Genomic DNA, 24,165 nt, shown 5'->3' on the forward strand with positions numbered 1-24,165 from the left:
GCATGGCATGTAGTGCATATGATGTGTTGTGATGTGTGGACTGTTGTGTGTGGTCCACCTCTCTACTTACTGAGCTAGTGAGCTCATTCCACGTGTACACCCCTTTTTAGATGATTTTGCAGGTCATGCATCTGAGGAGCAGGGGGTGGGTCTCACAGTCGAGTTTCCTGAGGAGGACTGGTGGACCCCTGAGGAGTTTGAGCACGGCGTAGACTGCGCGTGTGAGAGCTGTGTTGCGGGGCAGCGGTTCTGAGGCCGAGCTGAGCTCCAGCCTTGATATCGATGCCGGGCTGTGTACTCTGATGTTTTTGATGATTTCCTGTATATATTTGATATTCAAACTTGATTCTTTTTGTATATATATATCATGCCTTCGGGCCCAAATGTATATAATTATGGTATCACCATTTGGGTATCAGGTATATGAGAATTATTTACAGGTAAAAAAAAACTTAGTCTTCCGCTGATATGATGAATTGATGTTAGTGTGTGTATGCTGTGGTGGAATACAGTATCTGATGATCCTGGCAGGTTGGGTTAACCGGTGTTAACTCGGTCACCGCTCCGGTTCAGGGTGAACGGGGTGTGACAGCACACCTCTCATCAAGTTACATATACTTCATCTTCAGCTTTCTGTTATACTTACAGTAAAAAGATGTAGCTTCAGGTGTACCCATGATTTCTCGTACTCATCAAGGATCAAAAGTATGAATTGAATGCTAAATCTTTTTTGTGGCCTAATGTTTTTAAATGGTTCAGTAGAGAAATTTCATTTCTTGTGGATTAGAACCTTATTAACCAGGCGAAATCATTGATATTTGGGTCCTATATTCCATCTCTCCGTTCAATATAGGAAGATATTTTTCCAGCTATCTAAAATTATACAAAACATAGACACAACAGAGCTTGTTGCTATCTTACAAATCCATTCTGAGATAAAACCAACTTCTTGTAACACTTCTCCACCTTAACTCCCAGCATCAAAATTTATGAAAACATGGACAGAATATTTATAAAACCCTCATAATCAACCTACTGGAAGCCAAGAGAATTCTAAAGTCAGAAGCAAGTGAGACTGCAATTAAATCTACATTAGGTGAAATCTGAACATCAGAAAATGGGAATTCCTTGAAGAAAGCACCTGGAATATCAATGTTTTCTGTCATTTAGAAACAGCTTTTGCCTCTTTATTGAGTGGACAAACAAAAAGAAGTTGGTCCATTCTCATCCTAGGCAAAGTCCATCTTATTGTGAACTTGTGATAGGAATGAATAGGACCAAATAAGCTAATAAAGATACCAATTGTTGTTCCAAAGACCCGCTTGCCTTATTTATTCTGAAAAGCTCGGGAATAAAATATGTAAGAAAGAAAGATTCCAACCCCTCCCTCCCTCCCTCCCCTCCCCTCCCAAAAATAAAGAATTGTTACAAATAATGAAGAAACTAGTAAATTTAGATAAGAAGAAATGTAAAATAAACCAAATTTTATATCTATGCTGCTTATCATCTCAAAAAGAGTGGCATATGAGCGTACCTGATAACTTGGGAAGTCTAATGAAGCCAGTTTTTCAGGTTTTGCTAATTAATAAGAATATTTTTAACTTTTTGGCGAGCCTATGCACAATGGTTAAATTGTATTGTTACAACTTATTTGGTCACGGATTTGAAACTTGAAAAAAGCCTCTACTGCAAAACACAAGGGGTGAGACTGTACATCTGTTGCTCCTAGAATTTTTTTTTACATCTGTTGCTCTTAGATTTTTTTTTTTTTTCTTTCCATGAAATACTTTTCAGAAGTGACAAAGATAATTAAAGAAGCTTGTCACCTGGTACATTAAAAGAGAAGCCAATTTTTGGTGGGGACTGATTTTATTGGACCTTACTCTAAAAAATCTGCCTTCATAAAGACAAGGAAATAAGGGATACCATGTGTTGCAATACAATTAAGGGGTCCACTAGACATATAGCTGACCCTAAGCTTGTCTTGGCCTTTGGCTTATTGAAAAAATATCAAGAAAAGGATGAACTCAAATAAAAGTTATATGAGCTCACATCATATCAAGTTATCAACAATGGGGTAATCTTGCATTGAAATATGGGATTATAAATTGGACTTAGTTTTCTTTCCCCCAGTGTAGATACAAGATAATATTTTTGATTCCATCGGGGGAAGATATTTCAGATTTTTGAACTCATTGTTTTCGGAGTCTGAATCATAAAGTTAAATCATAGATGAAAAGATTCTTTTTTTTATTTAAAAACAAAAAATCAAAAATCACATAAAGAAATCTCTACACAAGCATATTTTTTTTTTAGAACCACTTATTTGAGGTCAAAGCTATAATAAACATTAAAACAACCAACTAAAGACAGCTTAGGATCAGATAAAGCCAATATTGAATGTATAAGAACATAATTAGGGACATCTTTACCAAAAAATAAATATATTTGGAGACATAAGATATGATTTAAAAAAAAAAATTTGATATTGTTATCCCATCCCTGTCAATTGTCCAAATTGATAACGATATGGATCACTATATCAGACCATAAAATTTTAAGGAAAAGAATGTTACCCTGCTAATGCATGCATGTACACTAAAATATGGTGAGACAGGGCAACATGGTCTTTCCACACCCTATTGTGTATAAATGTGAAACAAGCGGGTAGCATTATTTCTCTAAAAAAAAATCATCTTTAAGACTATTTGTATTTTTAGAATTTTTTAGAACAATTTACCAGGTATTGGACATGGATCCGGCCGATGCATCCGATCCGATACATTTTTAAAACCATAAGTTGGGAAGAGTCAAAGAGGATGACGAAATCATGAAACACGACACGACACGACATTAATATTTAATATTTTTAAAGAGGAGTTACTATTTATGAAAGAAAAATCAACAAATAACAACTACGACACCTTACAGATTCCCATAGTCAATACGAACAAACCACAGATGCCAACCCATCTTTCCTTTAAATCCTGGATCTGCTTCCATTATCTCCCACCCATTTCTCTCTTTCCCTTTCTCTTTCTCTCTCTCTTTCGCTTTCTCTTTCTGTTCCCTCCAATCCTTCACAAACTCACCATGGCTTTGTCGACCAGAAGAAGAACAATAACAGAGGAGTTGTGATTGAAATTGTTGGAAGAGAAGGGAAGAAGTCAGGAAACGGAGAGGGGGAGAGGGAGAGATGGTTTTTAGCAGCGTTGTAGTGTTAGCTGTAGCGAACCTATCGGCGGATTTTTGCCAATACATAGCTTGCAATCCGGAGAGATTGAGCAGCCAACAAGTGTTGGAGCTCGTTTGTTGCATCCCTTTACAGCAGTTGGGTCGTCTTGCTCTCTGTTTGTGGACCTTCTTCTGTTTCCCGCCACCCGATTCTTACTACCGTTACTCTTCCGATGATTCTGATTCGTTAAGTTCCGATTACGACAGCACCGATTCACATTCAGATTGATTCTGCTTTTTTCTCTATAGTATGTATTCTTCTTCTTCTTTTATCTAATTATTACTGTCATATATCTATCTGGTTTGATCTTGATTTAAACCTAATGTTGTTGATGTTGTTTGGTTGTAAATGTGGAGGAACAAGGAGGTTGAATTAACTTTATGTTTTAGTTTATTCTAATTTCTTGAAAAGGGGGGAGGGAAGAAAAAAGGGAAACAATGAGGTGATGAATTGTAACATTTCAGTTTTGTTGCTACGATGCTTGATTGACTTTTATTTTTGGAATTGTTGCATTTCATCATGTTTACTTGATTAAAAATCTTCGCGAACTCATTGAAGCTGGTAGTTCGTGCTGGTTTTTTTGTATGGGTACCTCCTTTGGTCTTTTTTGATAGATTATAGTTATAATCTGACGAAGGTAAAGTCAGTAAAACTATTTAACATGGTGATGCTCTTATGATCTAGCAGGATTTGCGCAGGGTTGGTTCGGTAGTCATTGTTGGAGGAACACATTTCTGTTCTTCATTGTAGTTGTTACATGAAAAAATCAGGCAGTTGTTGAATTGAGAAGTTTGTGGAAGTTATTGTAACAAAGGTTGGTAGATTTTTCTAGGGAGGAAATTATCCGGAGCTACTATTGTCATGGAGGTGGCTGTTTGTTCTGAATTTGACTCAGGTACAACATTTTGTACTTTAAAGTGAAATGTCATGATTAGTTGAGCTTCAGCTCTAAATATTATATTTGATATAAAGATGGAGCAGTGAAATTCTTTTTTTGCTTTTTCTTTTTTTTCTTTTTTTTTCGCTTATCAAAATTATAATAAGGGGTGAAAGAGAGTGTGCTTTAAGTGACTTGGGGGAAATGTTTGGATTTGGATCGTTACAGAAATGAACTTAAGGGGAAATTGAGGCATCAATGGAGGAAAATAGATGGAAGTACTATTCAATCTGATGTTAAACTCAAGTTTGGGACCAAAAAGGAACGTTATTTGTCAAGGATGATAATTTTGTGATACAATGACCAACTGTGATAAGGAATTGAACTTTCACTCTATTTAAGTTTGAGAAGAGACCACTTAGATCATTCATTTCACAAGCCATTTGAGATGGTGACAATCGAACTTCCCCAAACTAGAACATTTCAGAAGTTGTCTGCTGCTGTCTCAGCTGGTAAAGACCTTTCTCTGTAGCTGCAGGGTCTTGGGATCAAATTCCACCCTCACCTTATTCACGTGTGCCTCCCCTCTCTCCCTCTTGTATGCATGAAATGTACAATCCCTTCCTCATTCGTAACCTCTTCTGGCTCCTCCCACCTACTACCATTGAATATCATTACCCTGCTAAATTCATTATCATGCAACTCCATTAAGTTTCAAGATGCTTTTGATAAATATTATTTGCTCTTCTTCAACTCCAGATTCATAATCTCCTGTTGTTCTTGCCACCAACAACCACCATCATGATCCATTGAGACCTGTTCAATCTAGACATTCAATATGATTTGGTCCCCCCCTCCTTGATTTTGACCCTCCATCTTCCCAATTTCCATAATGGTAATGAGAGTAGGATGTTTTTTTGTTTTATAATTTTTCAAGGCATTAATCAAATAAATGTTAATATGACTATATGTTTTGTTTTGCTCTAGATTATGTCATGTAGTTTGTCTCGGTTCTAGTTTCTAAAGAACCAAGCATAAGGTCATGTTATAACTTTTCAGAACTAAACTAGTTGGACTCTTGTGATTGGTATAAAATGTAACTTGAATCAAATTAACTGTGATTTTTCCTGATCTGAATCTGCTCCTTTCTGTTAGGGTTTGATTCACTTGGTTGATTAAGATTATGTGTTGTGCTGCATGCAACCTTCTCTAATTATGCTATGCAGCATGGATTCTTTAAATCCTGTTGAGTTGGGAAGAAACCATTATCTTGCAATACTATGGGCAAATGGCTTCCTTTTCTGTTTGCATAATTGATGCAACCTAGTTACTTATTAGAGAAAGCAAAATTCATTGGAATATGGTATCAATGCTTTGGATTGGAGAGTACTCATTGACCAGCGACGAATCTTGTTTAAGTACAGTGAAAGCGGTTATGACTTGGACCAATCTCTCTTCCAATCTGCATGGTGATCTTCCATCAGGAAAGTTACTTGCCTTTTTATTTGTTGGTGCTTCTTGTTGGATTTGATGAATCCAATAGTGTTTCTTTTTTTCCTTGGGTTTTATTGTTTGTACGAGGTTGTGTTTTTTGAGAAAAGACATACACCTTGGTGGTTACATCTTTTCCATTTAGTGTCTATTTTAGGCAAAGATACGTTTTTGAACAGTTGTTTCTTTTCAAAGAGACATGACTAATTCACTTTGGTAGTCTATGAATAGAGGAAGCATCAAGCTATTTCTATCAAGTTTTCAAGATAGTTTTTCTCCTTGGGCACGCTACAGTACTTGGGGGTGCACCCTTACCATAGATCAGACTATTGAATGCTGAGGGTTGGATGCAACAACAACAACCATAACCTTATCCCAACTAAATGATTGGATGCCATTCAATCTTATTGCATTGTGGTGATTATCTAGAGGGGATTTAATCTATTATTAAGTTGTAATTTCCAACTCAGCCTTATTTTCCAGATAAGTTCACTTTATTTGTACATAATTTTGTTGGTGGTCTTTCTGTTTGGAGGTAAAATTTCATTCATACTTGTTCATTAGATTAGTGTCTGATCTTATTGATACTTGGTATTACCTGAATAAATAACCTAGCAATGTCAGGTGAATAAATAGGCACATGACATGCTGGGCTAGAAATTCCTGACTAGCTATGAAATATGAACAGTTCTGGAAAAGTAATTACCACCCGATTGGGTGAGCTTCTCAATGTCTCCTACAAATAGGGATCACTTAAACACAAGTAGTCATCTGTTAGCCTTGGCACTTCATGGTCTGACCATGTCTTTTATTGGATTTTGAAATGGTATGAACTCAAAGCTTCAACTCAGTTAAGCCTTATCCTAGCTGAATGGGTTGGTTAGACAGATCCTGTTATGCCACTAACTATTAGTTTGAAATGGCTTATGTCCAGGGTGTTGATATACATTGTTGTGCCCTGGACAGCTCAAGCTTTTAGGATAAGCTCATCTAACGTAATGCACCAACCCTCCTCCTTTACGTGACTTGGGACTGGTAGCAAAGAAAACTGGCAGAGTTTTGGAAATGGTATGAGTAAAAGGTAAATACGGGTGTCCATGTCAACCTACCAATTTCTTGTTATGTGCTACGTATACAAGAAAACTGTTGACCCAGACTTCCATGATTTGGTTTCAGATTAGAAATGAATGCATGGATCATGATCATGTGCTGTTCTTTTATTGGAGAAATCAACAGCTGACTGTCATTCTGTATTCAAATCCTTGATCGCTGAAGGTTGTGGAATCAGTCAGTTAATAGCTGAAATATCCTTTTCCCCTACAATCTTTTTGTTTAGGTGCACAGTCTCTGAAAATATCATGAAGTTGTTATATTAGTTATTCATTTATTCTACAAATGAAGAAAGTAGTCGATGACTGAATTGTTTCTCTGCCGGTGATTGTCAATATCCTTATGCAATATCTCTGTTTTCTTCAGGAACAAACTAATATGAAATATATAATCAGTGGTAGTAATCATTGGTTTTTAGATGTGTCATAGTCTCCATTTACCAAATAAAACCTACTGCAATTGAGTCTTGATGATGCTTATCATCGCTCATGCACTTTCACCTTCAAGCACAGTTGTCAAAGGCATCGCCAGGCATCCAGGCACCTTGGTTGCCTTGATCGCCTTGCGTCTAGGTCCCCTCCAAAGCCTTTGGGGTTGCCTAGACGCTGTGACAACTATGCCTTAAAGTCTTATCAAATACAATGTTCCAAACTTACAGCCTGGCTGTGACTCCATTACCCTGTTCTTGTAGCCGGACTGTGGAACCTCTTTCCCAGCTATTTTTACCATCACTTTTGTATAATCTATCTATATAGCTCCATGAATTTTGCATTATATTATAAAAACAATGGGATTCATTTTTTATGTGTTAACAGTCTAAGGTTTCGTTTACCAAAAAAATTAGGTATAATATTATGTAAAATGAAATAATTTTTAAGTGTCACCATTATGTAATATAATCATGTACTGACTCCTAACTGATCCATTACTCAGGTCTGTGAGAACCAGAGATGTTGCTACTCAGGCCTCAATCAAACATGCTTCCCAGTGAGGGAAATTGGCTATATTATCTAGACCCATCTGAGTTGTGCTTTGGTTCTTACCTCCGCATCTCTCGTTGTCAGCAATCCTAGAAGAGCACAAGTACTTCTCTTGCAAATGAAAGTGTTGGTTTTTTCTTTTGTTTATCCTATCTTGCAGAGAAGACCAAATTATATACACTTCGAATAGAAGCATATCCATATTTCCAAAGTTAAACCCCATGGTATTGCTCAAGTAAAGATCATGTTTAAAGCTTATCTATCTGTGTCATTGTCTGATGATGATCTCCACCTCAAGATACGGCCTTTATTATTATAATGAAAACTGAATATTTATTGATAAAGAATTATAGTTTAAAAAATAGTACAACCTACTAGTGGGAGAATAGCTTATATAGTCTCCCAAAGTGATCGTCTTGGAATGTCTGCCCTTACAAGTAGTGTTGCTCAACTAGTGGCTTTGAATTTAGAACCTTATTAAGATCTTGACGTTGAAATTGCCTTTCTGGATGGTGTGGGAACATCTGCTGTTATTTAGTGTGGGCGTTAATATCAAAAGAAAGATACCTTTTTGCATTGAGGCATGACTGAGACTTGATCGTTCAGTTTGAAATTGCTCATGGCTACCAAGAAATGCAGGTTCTCAATTCCCCACAGAGAAACCGCAAAGAAGGCAAATGTTCTAGTGAGTCTTGCTAGAGTTGTTATCTGTGGGTGTGGTGGATGGTAGGGGTTCTGTTGACACATAGACCATGAGTCTCGGATAGAAATATCACAACCCCTGACTGGTGATGATGATGAGTTACATGACATTCTTCTTATAAGTGATGATAATTTGTGGTGTAAGATGTTAGAGAAGCTTGGTGTTGATCTGGGATTGATTGGATTTAATGATTCTTGTAGTTTTATATGGTTTGGAAGTCATATCAAGAAACGGGTGATCATATTAGTTCTAGAGCAGGGATCATAATGAACTAATCAAGTTTTGGCTGATGCATGGCTCTGAATTGCCTTCACTGATCTGTGAGGGATTGTTTAGAATCTTAATAGTTCTTTTCTTCCCCACCTAAAAGTGCAACTATTTATCTCTGATGGCATCTCCAGGGTTACGGGGATTGAGTGTAGCTGAAATGGAAAGAGCTAATCTCAAGATGCCATACCTTTTGGTTATGTGTGATGTAAAGGACTATTGTTGCCTCTTCTAAGACTCTCTTCCCCTGTTCAATTTGGTGAAAATTTCCATTTTCACAACACCGAAAAAGTAAGAAATGTTTTTCATTTCATGCTGCAGGAACAAAACCTCATGTGCAGCAATTCTGCATTTTGATACTTGGTCTATTATGGATCAGAAAAGCATCAGGCTTGCCTTCTCTGTTGGTGGAACCATTTTAACTTTCTATTGAGATGAATGATTTCAAAGGCGATGATTCATTGCTTTCCATCTCAAAAAACGAACATCTTGAAGAAGCAATTTTTTTTTTATACAAAATAGGAGAAAGTTTATGATTCAAAGCTCATAAAAAATCATAGATTTGAGTGAAAAAATTCTTCTTATTCTTGATTCCAATTTCTAGTGTTTATGTTGATATTGGGATGACATCTATTGAGGCCAAATGTAGGATTTCTAGAGAGAGAGCAGTTTTCCATTTTTAAAATGAAGTGAAATCATTTAAGACGTTATACATTTTCCAAGAAGGGAGAGGGTTGGGCACCCCCGGGTAAAGCTAGTGTGGGAAAAAGGGGTCTTTCAGGGGAGAGAGAGACGCATGGCTGGGCTTTTTGTACCGTTAGTTTCAGAACTCGGGAATCAATGCGTACACACAGAATGGATAAAGGGGGGTGTGGGGGGGAGGAATTTTTACCGTAGGCTTTAGTCTCATGGCATTCAATTGAAAATTCGATATGCTAGAAGGGGTATAAATGGAAAAGACCTTGATAGTGGAACCCAGAGAAAAAAAATGGTCTGCGAAGTTAAGGGGGTATCTATCATTCTTTCATTTCCAAGGAATTGTTACAGTAAGTACAGAGATCAAAATCGATGGAGATATTACACATCTATGGCTTCTTAATCCTAAATCTCCAATAGGTGGCTAGCGACATGGAGCGCAACAGATTAAAGCTCATTAACAGTAAAGGGAAAGAGTAATTTGCAGGAAAATTAGGAATTACTTGCTCCATTTCATAAAATAGAAAAACCAGCCCAACCGATTAGACCTGTCAAAACAGCCCGGTTCATCTTATACAGAACATAATCAAAGTACCGAACCCTTATCATTTTTTTTTTTTTTTGGTTGGGGGTGGGGTGTTAAGAGTTTGGTTTTGGGCTGGGGTTCTAGGAAACCAGTGGAAACCGAAACCGGGCTGAATCGAATGAATCTAGCGATTGAAAACCAAAAATCAGATCGAGCCTTGTATAAAACCGATAAGAAACTGATAGTAACCCAACAATAAATTGAAACTAAAAAAAGAAAACCTATAATTTCCCTATTAATTTTATGTGTATACATATAAACTTGAAACTTGACCAGAACGTACCCAATAATGGCCTGATTTGATTACAAATGAAAGGCAAAAAATTGATAAGAAAACAAACCAAATAGGACCAAAATCTCAAACTTTTTTAATGGTTTTGGTTTCGAATTGGCCACACATAAAATACCAAAACTTAAAATCAATTCAATCCGATCAATACCAAGCCAAACTGACAATTGACACACTCATCTGGTCCCAGATCACATTGATCCGACAATTTTGCATGGAGGTGTACCATCCTTGGACCCAATTGCTGTTTGTTCTATCAGCATCCACCATTATTAAAGCACTTAAATGAAAGATGCAGTACTCCCATGCAGAGCTACATCCGCACCCACCAGCAGACTCTACTTCTTGTATCTCTATCTAACTTAAATTAGGTGTAGGGAGCTCTCTCAAGTATACGAAAGTACTGAGGACCTGAACAAGTGGGTTTGGGACTATGACTCCTAACACTCCTTCACTCGTAGAAGAGTGAGACATCACCATACACAAAAAAGTAACAAGGGAAAAGGTGAAGAACCATAGGCTATGATACCATGTTGGAGAGTCCTAAAATAAAGTTCAGAAAATCAGAATTGGGGATTGAATCAGTCAATGCCAATTTTGGTCTGAATCAAATTATAATTGGTCAAGATCTGTCTTAGAAACCCTAAAATCGACTCCTCAAATCTGAAAACCCAGCAATCCAATGAGGAAAACCCTAGAATTACCCGGATAGAAATGTTGCATATCTGGAATTGGTCACAATCAGTTTCAATCTGAATCAACATATTCAACCGATTCGATTCCAATTTTTGAAATTAGGATCTAAACAAAAAGATGTAGGACCATAACTCCCAACACAAACCACATTAGCAGATTTCACATTGTTGAATTGCTGAATCAAATTGAGCACAAGTTCAAAATAGATGGAGGAAGCAGTTTTATCCATCAATTAAGGAACCTTCAGATTTTGAGCTCAGGTTAACTAATCTCTATTAGGCCATACCATTTATAGAATTACATAAGCATTTCTTTTTAGGCTTCCTTAATGGGGGGAAATATGTAGTAATTGCTTCACATAGTTCAATAAATAGTGTACTCAATAAAGCTTGGCCTGACAATGATATTAAAGGCTTATTCTCTCTCTTAAGAAGTCTAAGCCTGCTGAAAGTTTATAACTGAATCAGAGATTCAGGATTGAAATAAGGAGGCTTTGGATTCCTCTGCAGCCACTGTCAGTGATCATAGTGACCTGAACTCAAAGGATATCATCTTCATAATAAATCATCCATTAACTTTATCTTCTGCCAAATAAGATCATCAGAGTGAGTAATCACAACTACTTTTTCCTCTCTCTCTCTCTCTCTCTCTCTCTCTCTCTCTCCACTTAGCCACCCTTGGACCCCCCCTTTACAGACCCTCACAGGTGATCCAAAAGAAAAGAGTTACCCAAAGGCATCTTCCTGCCCCGTGACACCCCACATGGCACTACTGATGTTAATTAATTGCAATGGTGGACACTCAACTACCCTGATTCCATGGTCGGTTTCAGTCTCAATGTGTGAATTGGATCTTACCCAGATGACAAACTAAACAATAAAGGACTAACGTTGAAAAATCCTCCACTCCTCAATAGAATTCTCCATGCAAGATGACCCAGTCTCTGTAGACTTGCCCACATTTCATACTCATTACTATAACTTGGCTTATTTTTCAGGAGAAATAGTTAGATAATCAATCAGAGTTGGCATTGTGTGGTCTCAAGCACCAAACCCCAAAAATGGAATAAATTTTTGAGATATCTTTCTAAGGATGCTTTTTATCCCTCCGTGTCCTCACGGTATCATGTCTATCTGACCAAAAACCTTTTCTTTTTTATTTTTTTATTTATTTTTCTCCTCATGTCCAAATCATTTTGTTGAGTTATGAGAAAAAACAAATTTGACTTAGAGGAAGGGGCCATGTATATAGACTCTCCGTGACTTAAGGTTGATTAGTGTTCTCCCTATCAATTAGGTTGATAAGGGAGCTAAATAATGAACAGAGCTTAATGTATCATTACCAAAGTCATATATCAATGCCAGTCATTTTCTTATCCATGTTTACTTTCACAAATCGACATTGCATGTGATTTAGCGATGAAGCATCTGATGATTTTCAATTGAAAATATGCCCTTGACAAGATACAGCTAGATGCACGCTTTATAATTCCAAAATGCATTGGACATCAGATCAGAATGAGTTTTAAACCCATAATTTTTTTCTAGGAATGCATATCAAATACAACCTTGATTTTTCTTGATCGATAAATGATTAACCATACAACAACGATAGCACAACTCATCAATATTGTCCCAACTAAATAGGCTCGGCTACATGAATTCGAATGAGGAGAACGACAAATAAAAAGAAAGAAGAAGACGAAAAAAAAAAAAAACAAAGCAAAGCAAAGCAACACCTCTAGAACATCTCACTTACGAACTATTGGCAGCATGGATCTTTCCCTCCAAATAGTTCTATTTGATGTCATACTAGGGTCAAGGCCAAGCTTCTGGATGTCTTGCTTTACCAACTCATCTATGGTCATTTTTTGTATGCCCCTAGTCCTTTCAGCTCCATCCATCTGGATGTGATCACTCCTCCGTACTGGAGGACATGTTCAAATTATCTTAAACGACATTTTTCGAAACTAGTCCTAGTCGGGGCAACTCCCAAGTCAACTCTAACCCGATCATTCCTCACTCTATCTCTCTGAGCTTTGCTACATATCCATCTCTACCTCACTCAATTAATCTATATTATGCTTTTTAACAATATTAAAATATCTTTATATATAATATAATTAATAAATATATACGTATCAAGGGGAATCTTAGTATGGGACACTAATATGCCCAAGTATTTAAAGGGCTCCGTTGAGTATATGAATGGAGGTGGTTCTATTTGAGCTACTAATGGATTACTTTTTTGGGTGCAGGTACCTTTGGGTACAATTACAAAAGATATATAAGGATATATAGAATGGTGGTGGATTACATAAATAATAAATAACGAATAATGAAAATTTCTGGAAATCACAATCATGTGTACTAAAAGGAGGAAAAGGCTCCACTCATATTTGTGACAATATCTATATGTATCCTCATATCCCCCATCAAAAAAGTATACAGATACCCCATTTTTACTGTTTTCTTATTTATTATTATTATTATTCTCCCTTTGTCCTCAGCCCTAATCACTTTCCCTTTTTTGGGAGATCACTATTGGTTCCCAACTTTTTTACTTGGTGGGGCGACTTGTGCCAAGTATGGGCACAACAAACTGAGCTGTCTTGCTCAAAGCATGTTAGGTATGAAAACTAAAGCAATTCAATCCACATCATTGGGCCAAAGTGGACCATAGAAGGCTCATGCAGTAGGTTAGTTGGGATTGCTCCATTGTTGACAATTGGACTGTTCTTCAATTAAGTTGGGCAGTGCAAGAAGACTATTGCTGCATCTTCTTCTCTTTCTGATGATATAAACCAATTTGTATTCCAAGTCTACTTGAAAAGGGTGGGTAGCTTTTGGGTTTTAGTCTACACTTACAGAAGTAACAGAACTTTGAAAACAACTCATATTCTACACAGCCATGACAAAAACTTGCTTAGTTGTTTGATATTGGTCCCACTTTGTTTCTCCATTCACTCAGACTTAGGCCCCCACCTTGGTTTAGCCCTTAGTGCACACCAAGAAAGCCATATTTGTTCCACTATTGTAGGTTTCTTGTCCAAATGTGACTCAAGCAAACAACCAATGTGCACAATAGGTAAAGGATAGATCATAGGTGGGATAATTGATAACTGCTTTTGTTCATATGGATCTGAAGATGTGCCATGGATTGATCTCTACCAGTTTTAGGGTTTTTTCACTGAATAATAGAATCTGCGGCGACCGATAAATATTATTCGAACCCTGAACCTCACCGATGTCCGGCGGCTTACGGCGAAGGATACATCATGATGCTGGATGAGGGTGTGAAGTGTATTAGATACCAAACAAACTGTAAGATAGCCATTGAAATCACTAGAGAAATGAATGGTTATGATCCCTTGCAAGGGGCTATCCATCCGACCATCATAGATATTTTGTGAAGAAAAAAGGGGAGAATCAAATGTAGTGAGGGACTATGATCCGTCAATCAGCCAGACAATTATCTATGTTTATCATCACTCGTTGGAAGACCAAAACTATTAGGAGCCTACAAAGTCCCTTTTGATTGATGAAGGAAATCAAATACTATCAAAGATTAGAGAACTTTCAAAGGTGAAAAAGGAGTCTTTGGTATGGGGGAAAGGGAAGTGATGCTCTTTTGGGGCAGGCTAAAATGGGAGGTGGCTCTTTCCAAAAGGAAAGGCAATAAGCCCATAACCCCAACCCCCCCCCCTCCCAAACCCTAAAAAAAAAGGCAAAAGTAACATGTTTAATAATTTGTAGGGTATAGTGGATACCTTGGACTAGCTCGTAAAGGATCACCTGCAGGAGCGAACCCTAGTAGGGATGATAAACTGGAATTTCTGACACATTTTATAAATTTGCAACATCTTTGGAATTGAGGAGATCCTAAATCAGTGTTATTAGAAGCAGGGTTTCCATAAGACCAATGGAAGAAGACAAGCCAAGGAGAAATTTTTGAAAAGCACATCAAGCTCTTGCTTCAAACTAGATTGTAAAACCTCAAGAAATAGTAGTGCAAGAACTAACACAGGTGCTTTCATGGTTGGATTGAAACAAATTAAAATGGCATTAGTGCTTCTTCGCCATGGAACAAACTTGATTTTGAGTCACCATGGCTGCGTGACATTGAGTGTGGAACGTGCCATGATCCACATGACTGCGTTTTTATTTGATCTTCAAAACTCCAAGGTTTTTTCTTTTATTATTATACTAAAGGGAGCGATGTAGACAAAGGGGAGAGGGGGTGGACAAGGTGAAGACAAGAGATTCGACCCAAGACCTTTTGGGAGCCAATACTCTACCGACAAGGTTCCAACTACCTATGAAAAAAGAAAAGGTTCATTTTCTTACCTTGATAGAGTGTAAAATGTTTGTTACCTGGCTTACCAACTTGTGTCATGGAGGTTGATAGGGCAATTATAATTATTGGATATGTAGAAAATGTTTATGTATTAATATGCATCTTTTTCACTATCACTCTTTGGTTTTACAGAAGCATTGTTTGTTGTGCAAGAGCTTCGACTTGGGACTATGATCACTACTAAGAAGCACATTTTTTCTAATTAAAAAAAAATAAGGATTACCATATAGATTATTTATTTAATCATTTTGAGTCTTTGACCATTGGATAAAGAGGGAATAATATTGATGATCATATGTTAGACCGGTGTTTATCTCAAGCATATGGCCATTGTACAAAGTGTTTCTATCTTGTTTTTCGAACTATTCTTGTGCTATGGTTTAGACCACACCCATTAGCAAATAAAAGATTTTATTTGTTTTTTTGAGCAAAATGTAATGTTTTCTTAACATTAAAATCAAAATATTGATGGTGAAGAAATCTACGTTATAGACTCATAATTAGATGATTATGTAAACAATATGTCTACTAAATTTAAGAAATGAGATAGCAGCACGATGCCGAAAAGTCAGTTGATCAATTGAAACTCTACTAAAATAAATTATTAATTTTATTGTCCATACCAAAACCACCATGTTTTACTATTAGAAGTAGGCCTAGGGTTTTAACAAAAAAAAAAAAAAAATTGGAAAAAAGAAGTAGGCCTAGGGGATAAAGTGAAATTCGCCCATGTTAGCTAGCTCAGTTCCATTATTCAACCCATTAAAGAAAAAACATATCGGTATTTTTGTCTGATAATATATTGATGGTATCAAAAAATAGTTAAAGAAAAAATATATAGGTATTGTTGAATTTTTGAAGGGCAAAAGTGTCCAATGTAGCTCAATAAGACCGATAAGTATCAATAGTGACCAATATCAGTTCCTATACGATGCACTAAAAACCCGAGAGAGAGAGAGAATGCGTGTATCAAGGATTTAGTTGTCATATCGGTATTCATATGATTGTGATATCAATTCAGATTAGCAGCATATGACGATCACTTTTGCCCTTACTTTTTAAAAAAATTTTATGATTTTATCCTTGAAACGATATTGATAACTAATCCAAATCGATCAGATATTGATATCGATTTTGGCCGATACCAATATGATCTATATGGCCAATCCAATATCGATACTTAAAACCATGGTATGTGTTCATGTCCATGCTAAGCAACCACTTTGTTTACTATTAAATCTGGATAACTGAGAGCACCTCAGGATGTGTGCCCCCGGTGCTCCCAACCACCTAGATCCTCACTACCACAGAAAATTATTGCTCCCTTGTCTACTACATTTTCAAAATCTATTTTTTTTTTAATATAATAAATGAAAAAAAAAAAAAAAACTCTACATGTTCCAATTCCCCACACCCCACATTCATATTTATGGATATCACAATCGGGTAGAATTCTTTTCACATGAAATGACCATATTACCCTCCTATATGTGGTACCATTTTACTACACTTCATTTATGGAACAAAACTTAATTGCTATCTAGGTTGCAACCCCTGGTATCAGTCACGGGAATAGAATCTCAAGGGTAAAAGTGAAAAAATTCACCTTATGTGGATATTTTCGAATCTACCCCTGATATTCCATTCACTTGATTCTTACCATAGGGTTGCAAAAAAATTTCCTCATTTATGCACTATTATCGTGAAAAAAAAAAAAAATTTTGTGCTCCAACCCTTCTTTTATAAATTATTTTCTTTCTTTTTTGGCCTTTTTTTTTTTTTTTTTTTCTTCCTCCTAATTCGGATTCCTGTCCCACGTTTGGCCAGTTGAGCTTTCCCATCCACTTCGAGGTGGAGTTAACGGCATTAATTGACAACGTTACATTACCCGGCTCTAACCGTTAAGATAATCTCCGCTCTCCACGGCCCACGCACGCTTTGGTATTAATGAGTAGCCAGCCAGTCTTATCTCTGACGAGTGACGACTCTCTCTCTCTCTCTCTCTCTGTAAGAGCGGGAGGATTTCTATATGCCCTTCCTTCAAATCCTCCTAAATGACGAAGATACCCTCATTCTCACTTCCACTCATGGTTTATAAATTAGATTAGCTCCACCATTTGATCGGGATCAAAATCGGTAGAGACTGATCCTAGTCACTCTTCTATGGTTGCATTTGCCATAACCGAAATTGATACTTGGCCAATACAAAAATCGGATAATATGGTGCATTTTTAAGAAAAAACATTATTTTGATTTAGAATCAATTTCGATACGATCAATTCGTATCAATACTGTTATCTCTTGCAGCCGATACCATAAACTAAATCCATGATCCTAATTCTCTTCAATTCGGATTGGATCAATTTTATATAAAAATATATATATATCTATAATTATGGTGATGGTCGGGGTGGGGGTGGGGGTGGGGGTGGGTGTGGAATGTTGTTGTACATAAGCCAGAGCAAAGGACTTGTGTTCTATGTGGCTTTATTCTGCTAATTCTAACTTTAAACATGGACCTTATAATAATTCATTAATGGAGTGAAAAGCTTCTCTACTGTATTTTAATTTGTGAAATCCCCAACTGCGGTGACAGAATCTTTGTCTAAATTAATATTAAAACTTCTCAGTGAATGGAAAGCTACGCTACTGTGTAGATAAGATACGTTACCAGTTCATATTTTATTATACATCTTATCTAATTCCATGAGGCATTTTCCTTGGATTCCCTGAACAACTCTCCATTCCCCATAAAAAAAAATATATATATATATATATATATATTCAGGCTCTTCAATTTGCATACAAAAATTGATGTAAAATCTCTTTAATCATATACCTATAATCACATTTCATCCATGGTTTTAAAAATTGGATCGCTTCAATCAATCTCACTTCTCCTCCAACCTGGTTCAGGCTGATTTTATACGGGAAACTATAGATTCGTAGAAAATATTGATTATAGGGCTGATCTAGATTGAACAAAACCCTAATCTTATCAGTTGCTTTCCGAGTAATGTGATTTACCCAATGTTTTGATAACGGATCCATCTCTTTGATTTCAAGTTTCTTTATAATTAGGAAATGGTTCTCTAAACTGCCTATGGAGGGTACGTTAGTACCCTATCTCCTCCTTACATGGAAGTGGCATTTTTTCTTTTATAAAATTGTTTCGTCACTCCTCATTGATGCGCTCCCTTATGCCATTTGTTCAAACAATTATTTCTTTTTATTTTGCATAAAACAAGTATTAATTCCACTGGTCAACAAAACTGATTCAACTTGTTCAAACATTACTTTACGGACCACCAAAAAACTTTCAAAACTATAAGGACCATCTTAAGGGTGTTGTTCCACTTGTGTTGAAAATGTCTTTTCTTGCAAAAAAAAAAAAAAAAAAAAAAAAACAAAAAAAATCTTTTCCTTACAACTTGTTGTCTTTTTTTTTTTTTTTTTTTAAAGAAAAACAACATAAAAATGAAATTCTTCATGTAAGAGTAGTATAAAAGATTCTTAAACAAAATTTGTTCCTTTATATAAGCCCACAATGACACCTTGGTTTATCATATGTACAAATGATTTGGTCATTGGAGTCATTGAATAAATGAGAAACTCATTGATAGATTATATGTTAGCTTTGATGTCAATGTTAATTGCATAGCCCATAGGGAGGCTAGGTGAATGCAGAAGATTTGAACCTAAGACCTCTTTGAATCTTACACTATACTGGCAGGGCTCCAACCAACTATACTATTAGTTGTGTCTTCATTGACATACTTTATGTTAGTTTTCGATATTTCATCATTTATGTTAGCAATTAATTTGACAATTCAAGTCCTTCTACATTGTTTTGATCCAAATGTCACCTTCAATTTTTTTTTTAAGTACCTTAATTTAGATTATCATCGACCTTCCTCCAACTTGCTTCTCACACAATTTCATGGATAAGAAGCATGTGTTGTTGATACAACCATAAATTCAAATTGAATGAATAAAATGTAATATTAACAATAGTATAATATGTATTACAAAATAGATTTCTCTATACCAACTTAACAAAACTTCTCCATTCCACTCTATAGCAAACACATGTTTTATACAACAAAATTCACAAACCATATATCAACTACATAACAAGACAGTTGCTGATTTCAATTTGCTTCATATCGAATCGCCCAGAATTATATTGAATCAATTAAGAAAACCCTTAAATCGATTTAAGTCACCCTTAAATCAGATTTGGTATCATTTGAGATCAGTTGAAATCGTGATTGTAGCCTATACATTTCAATAATAATTTTTAAAACCCTGATTAATACTAGGATTCCCTAACCGTGCAGCTCTTGCACCAGCACAAGAGCTACTAAAAGAACGCATAAAAAGCACAATGTCATATATGGGCATCAACAAGTGAGAATTGTTTGGGTTTCATAGAGGTAGAAGTGTCATTTCACTGTCCTTTGTGTATGGGCACAAGACCATGCGGTCAGGGAGCTTTCTTTTTTTTTAATACATAAGTTATAAATGAGACTTTATCTTTGACCATTGTATTATTCTTAAATGTTAAATGTTAGGTTGAAAAAGATTATCATTATCATTATCATTATTATTATTATTATTATTATTATTATTATTATTATTATTAAGAATTTGATGACACAATGATGAGTTGGCGCATCATGTGTGTATGGATCCATTTTATCTCCTTTTAATACACAGGTCAGAGTCATATTATAAAAACTAGTTTGGTCATTATGCATTAATGGGTACATTTACGGAAATGGGTGGTTTATGTATATCAAAGACCAAAGAGGGATGTGTTTGGACGACTACAAACGAATAAAAAAGATAGAAAGTGTTTTCTACCAACTTAAAAATCTTATAAAAATAGAATAAAATAAGAAAACTGGTGGATGGGGTTCACGTGTTTACACAGGGACATTTTCGTAACATCATTAACTTGTCATTTCAAAAGAAAAAGGGTAAAATCGGTAAAGTGGAATAGCTCGAGGGTCGACGAGTGCCTTCCCAATACGACAAACCACTGTGTGCTGATCTCAAACCCACTCGTTTCCCACTTTCTTTGTTTTCTAATGTTTTTCTTTTCCTACTCTCACCACGAGAGTGAAAATGAAAATAAAGGCTAGAAAGAGAAAAAGAGGGTAGAGAGAGGAGAGAGGAGAGAGGAGAGAGGAGAGAGTGGAGAGTGGAGAGTGAAGAGTGAGAGTGGAAAAGAGTGGAAAGCAGAAGGTCGGCAGTTTCATTGGGTTTTTTCTGTGAAAACGGAACCCACAGATGACATGGCATAACCCTTTCTTCTTCAAGTTATTTGAGTTAGGGAGAGAAACTGAGAAAGAGACAGAGTCAAGACCAGGGGTGCGTAGAATAAGCAGCAGAGAGCCAGAGACCAGATAGTGAGTGGGTTCTTCTTCTTCCTTCTGCATACTATTTTTAGGAAGAGACTGTGCGTAGGATAAGCAGAAGAGAAGTGGGTTGTGATTGTTTCAGTTTTTCAGTGAGAAATATTAGTCGCCTACCCATGAATCTATGATGTTGCTGAGGTAACTTTAAGCCTCAAACCTACGCCTCTGTTTTCTGGTGGTGACGATAAGAGGTGTAGTAGTGTTTCTTTTAAGTACACCATGGCTGTGAGGGTTAGCGGCGAGAAGAGGAAGGAGAGTAGAGAAAGAATGCTGCTCTTCCTTTACTTGTTGGCCTTGATCCCATTCTCATGTGCAGCTTCTGGGATGCGCATTTCTCGTCAGAAGTTGGAGGTGCAGAAGCACTTGAAACACCTCAACAAGCCCCCTGTTAAGAGCATTAAGGTTCCTTTTGATTTTTCAGTGATCTTTTTTTTCCCTTCTTCCTTTTGATGTTTATTAATTAGAAAATCCTTTTTGCACATGAGTGGTGAATGATTATGGGGATTTCTGATACAATGTAAAATTTATTTTCTGTCTATGATAGAGCCCAGATGGAGATATCATCGATTGTGTCCATGTTGCTCATCAACCCGCTTTTGACCATCCTTTTCTGCAAAATCACACGATTCAGGTTCGTATTCTGTGGTCTCTGCTTCCGGCTTTCGTTGCTTCTACACTTTCTTTTTCCCCGGGTTTTGAATTAGTGGCATTGATCCTTTTTTTCTGGTTTTTCAGACGAGACCTAGCTTTCATCCAGAAGGGCTTTTCGATGGAAACAAGGCCACTACAAATGCAAGACAAAGTTCAAACTCTATGACTCAGCTATGGCACATAAATGGAAGATGCCCAGAAGGGACCATACCCATCAGAAGAACAAAGAAAGATGACATTCTCCGAGCAAGCTCAGTCAAAAGGTTTGGAAGGAAGAAACACAGAGCCATTCCCCAGCCCAGGTCTGGGGATCCTGACCTGATTAATGAAAGTGGTCATCAGGTAAAGAGAAGATGAAGAGATGTGCAAAGAAAAAAAAAATTTAAAGGCAAACTAGCTTTTTCATCTACTTTCTTGCTTTTTTTGTGCCTCTTCTTAATTACACCTCTCCTTTTGTTAATTTTTTTGGAGTGACTAGCATGCGATAGCCTATGTTGAAGGAGACAAGTATTACGGTGCAAAAGCAACCATTAACGTTTGGGAACCCAAGATCCAGCAGCCTAATGAGTTTAGCTTATCTCAGATCTGGATCTTGGGAGGTTCTTTTGGTCAAGATCTCAACAGCATTGAAGCTGGTTGGCAGGTATTATTTCTGTATAATTGTTAAGATTGCATTGTAAAAATGGTTTAAGAAACCTCTTCTAGGTTCTCTGTTGGTTAACTTTTCTCCTTTATTTTACAAAATACAGGTTAGCCCAGATCTCTATGGAGACAACAACACAAGACTCTTCACCTACTGGACTGTATGTCTTCATCTTCTCTATCACTTCTTGGGGTTCTATCATCTGTCTTCTTTTTTCTCACATTGCTTCTATCTTTCTGGGTTCAGAGTGATGCCTATCAGGCCACGGGTTGCTACAACCTTCTCTGCTCTGGCTTTATTCAGATCAACAGTGAAATAGCAATGGGTGCAAGCATCTTTCCTGTATCTGGCTATCATGGTTCTCAATATGACATCAGTTTACTTGTCTGGAAGGTAAAAAACCATAGAATCCAACTAACCCAAGATGAACTCGTGAAAGTAATAAGATTCAAGAGGAAAGTAGTACAAAATGCAAGGATTCACATTAGGGCTCTTTAAAAAAAAGGTGCAGAAAAGCTGCGGAGAATCTCTGACATTTGCTCATGCCTGTTTTGGTTCTTTTGTTTGATATGTTGAATAATTAAGGGATAGGGATGCTGGTCTTGCAGTCCACATAACCAAGCCTAGTTTGATGCCTACTTTTGCCATGTGACAGAGTGGGGAAATTTTGTGTTAGATCCTATGGTGTCACATGTCAAATTTCAGTCAAAACAGAGTTGGTTATGTGGCAAAACAGATTTGGATCAGAATTGGCATGACCCAAACCTATTTTAGATGTTGTAGAGCTGCCGATTCTGGCTGTGCAGGGGAACTTATGCGACCTGGTTCCACCCCGCACAAAAATCCTCTGCAGGGAGGCAGTGAGTGGCAGTGAGATCCAATGGCAGGGGGGTACATGCAGGTCCTCCCAGCCTGTGGATCCTCGCTGCCATTCACCCGTTGGATCCTCACTGCCACTCACCGCTCTCCACAGAGGATTTGAGTCCGTTCCACTCCCTGTTATGAGTTTAAAATCCTTGCTTATATTCATAGATATACATGGGAGGTATACAACTGTAGTAATTTTTTGCCTTAAAATGTGCAAGTTGATTTAATTATGTCATGGCATTGTAGGACCCTAAACAAGGAAACTGGTGGATGCAATTTGGGAGTGACTATGTGTTAGGCTACTGGCCCTCCTTCCTCTTCTCATACTTGGCTGATAGTGCTTCCATGATTGAGTGGGGAGGAGAGGTAGTAAACTCAGAACCAGATGGTCAGCACACATCAACTCAGATGGGCAGTGGCCATTTTCCTGAAGAAGGCTTTGGTAAGTCAAGTTATTTCAGGAATATCCAGGTTGTTGATGCATCCAATAATTTGAAGGCTCCTAAAGGGATTGGCACCTTCACTGAGAAATCCAACTGCTATGATGTCCAAAATGGTGATAATGGTGATTGGGGCCACTACTTCTACTATGGTGGTCCTGGGAAAAACCTCAATTGCCCATGAAGGATGACTCCCAATTGTTCTCTCTCAACCCCATGTAATATTCAATGTAACTTAGTCACACACCCTTTTACCTCTTAGGGTAGATCAGTAACATGTGAATCTTTCCTTTTGCTTTGTATTGGGAAGTTTTGACTCTTTAGTTTCTCTTACTCTCCCATAAAAATATGGGGAGGGGGTCAAGTTTCGCAAGTCTAGGAGGAACAGGCCTTTGTATCTCAAGTCTTTAGTGTACTTGTATGTGTTTGCTTCTTCTCTGTGGAGTGGTTTGTTAATGGATGAGTGAGATTTTGATGCTAAATAGAGATGTAAATCCAAGATTTAGATTCTAAATTCCAATGAGGGAAAGAGGGTAAATGCCTTTTGAGAGCATCAAACATTTAAGAGAATTTTGGGTTATATGTCCTTTAAATTCTGTATGTCCTAGGGCACTTACCTCCACCAACCTATCTTTTTTAAATCTCAGATTCTCAGTTAATTGTTAGGCAAGTTTGGAAAGTGGATTCTTATTTCATTAGAGATGGGCTCAAAAGTTTTATGGACGGTGGTTTTCTTTACCATTGAGAGGAGAGAATCTCTCAATGTGGGGCTGCGGTAACTGGTGGGGCATCTCAGGACTTTCTCTTCAATTGGTTAGATTCTCTTCATCTATGGAGAAGTAAAACTTTCCATAA

The 24,165-nt window shown here is 37.0% G+C and overlaps 1 protein-coding gene and 1 long non-coding RNA gene across 2 annotated transcripts; both read left to right on the forward strand.

Annotated features, from left to right (window-relative positions):
- Positions 1–3,923: 3,923 nt before the first annotated feature.
- On the forward strand, positions 3,924–7,951 carry LOC122062024. Its single transcript, XR_006134785.1, has 2 exons — positions 3,924–4,130; positions 7,647–7,951. It is a non-coding gene; the product is annotated as an uncharacterized LOC122062024 (long non-coding RNA).
- A 12,491-nt stretch (positions 7,952–20,442) lies between these two features.
- LOC122061845 lies at positions 20,443–23,792 on the forward strand. Its single transcript, XM_042625346.1, has 7 exons — positions 20,443–21,111; positions 21,254–21,340; positions 21,445–21,702; positions 21,839–22,003; positions 22,110–22,163; positions 22,250–22,396; positions 23,117–23,792. The coding sequence occupies exons 1-7, from the start codon at positions 20,929–20,931 to the stop codon at positions 23,492–23,494; spliced, it is 1,272 nt and encodes a 423-aa protein (XP_042481280.1). The 5' UTR covers positions 20,443–20,928; the 3' UTR covers positions 23,495–23,792.
- Positions 23,793–24,165: the final 373 nt, after the last annotated feature.

The sequence above is a fragment of the Macadamia integrifolia genome, chromosome 14, assembly GCF_013358625.1.
Source record: "Macadamia integrifolia cultivar HAES 741 chromosome 14, SCU_Mint_v3, whole genome shotgun sequence".
Taxonomy (NCBI): Eukaryota; Viridiplantae; Streptophyta; class Magnoliopsida; order Proteales; family Proteaceae; genus Macadamia; species Macadamia integrifolia.

Excerpts from the sequence above, each read along its gene's own strand:
- LOC122061845 (XM_042625346.1), top strand. The coding sequence starts at position 20,929 with ATGGCTGTGAGGGTTAGCGGCGAGAAGAGGAAGGAGAGTAGAGAAAGA. Across the intron at positions 22,164-22,249 it reads GACTCTTCACCTACTGGACT|AGTGATGCCTATCAGGCCAC; the intron begins GTATGTCTTCAT and ends TTCTGGGTTCAG. Across the intron at positions 22,397-23,116 it reads TCAGTTTACTTGTCTGGAAG|GACCCTAAACAAGGAAACTG; the intron begins GTAAAAAACCAT and ends ATGGCATTGTAG.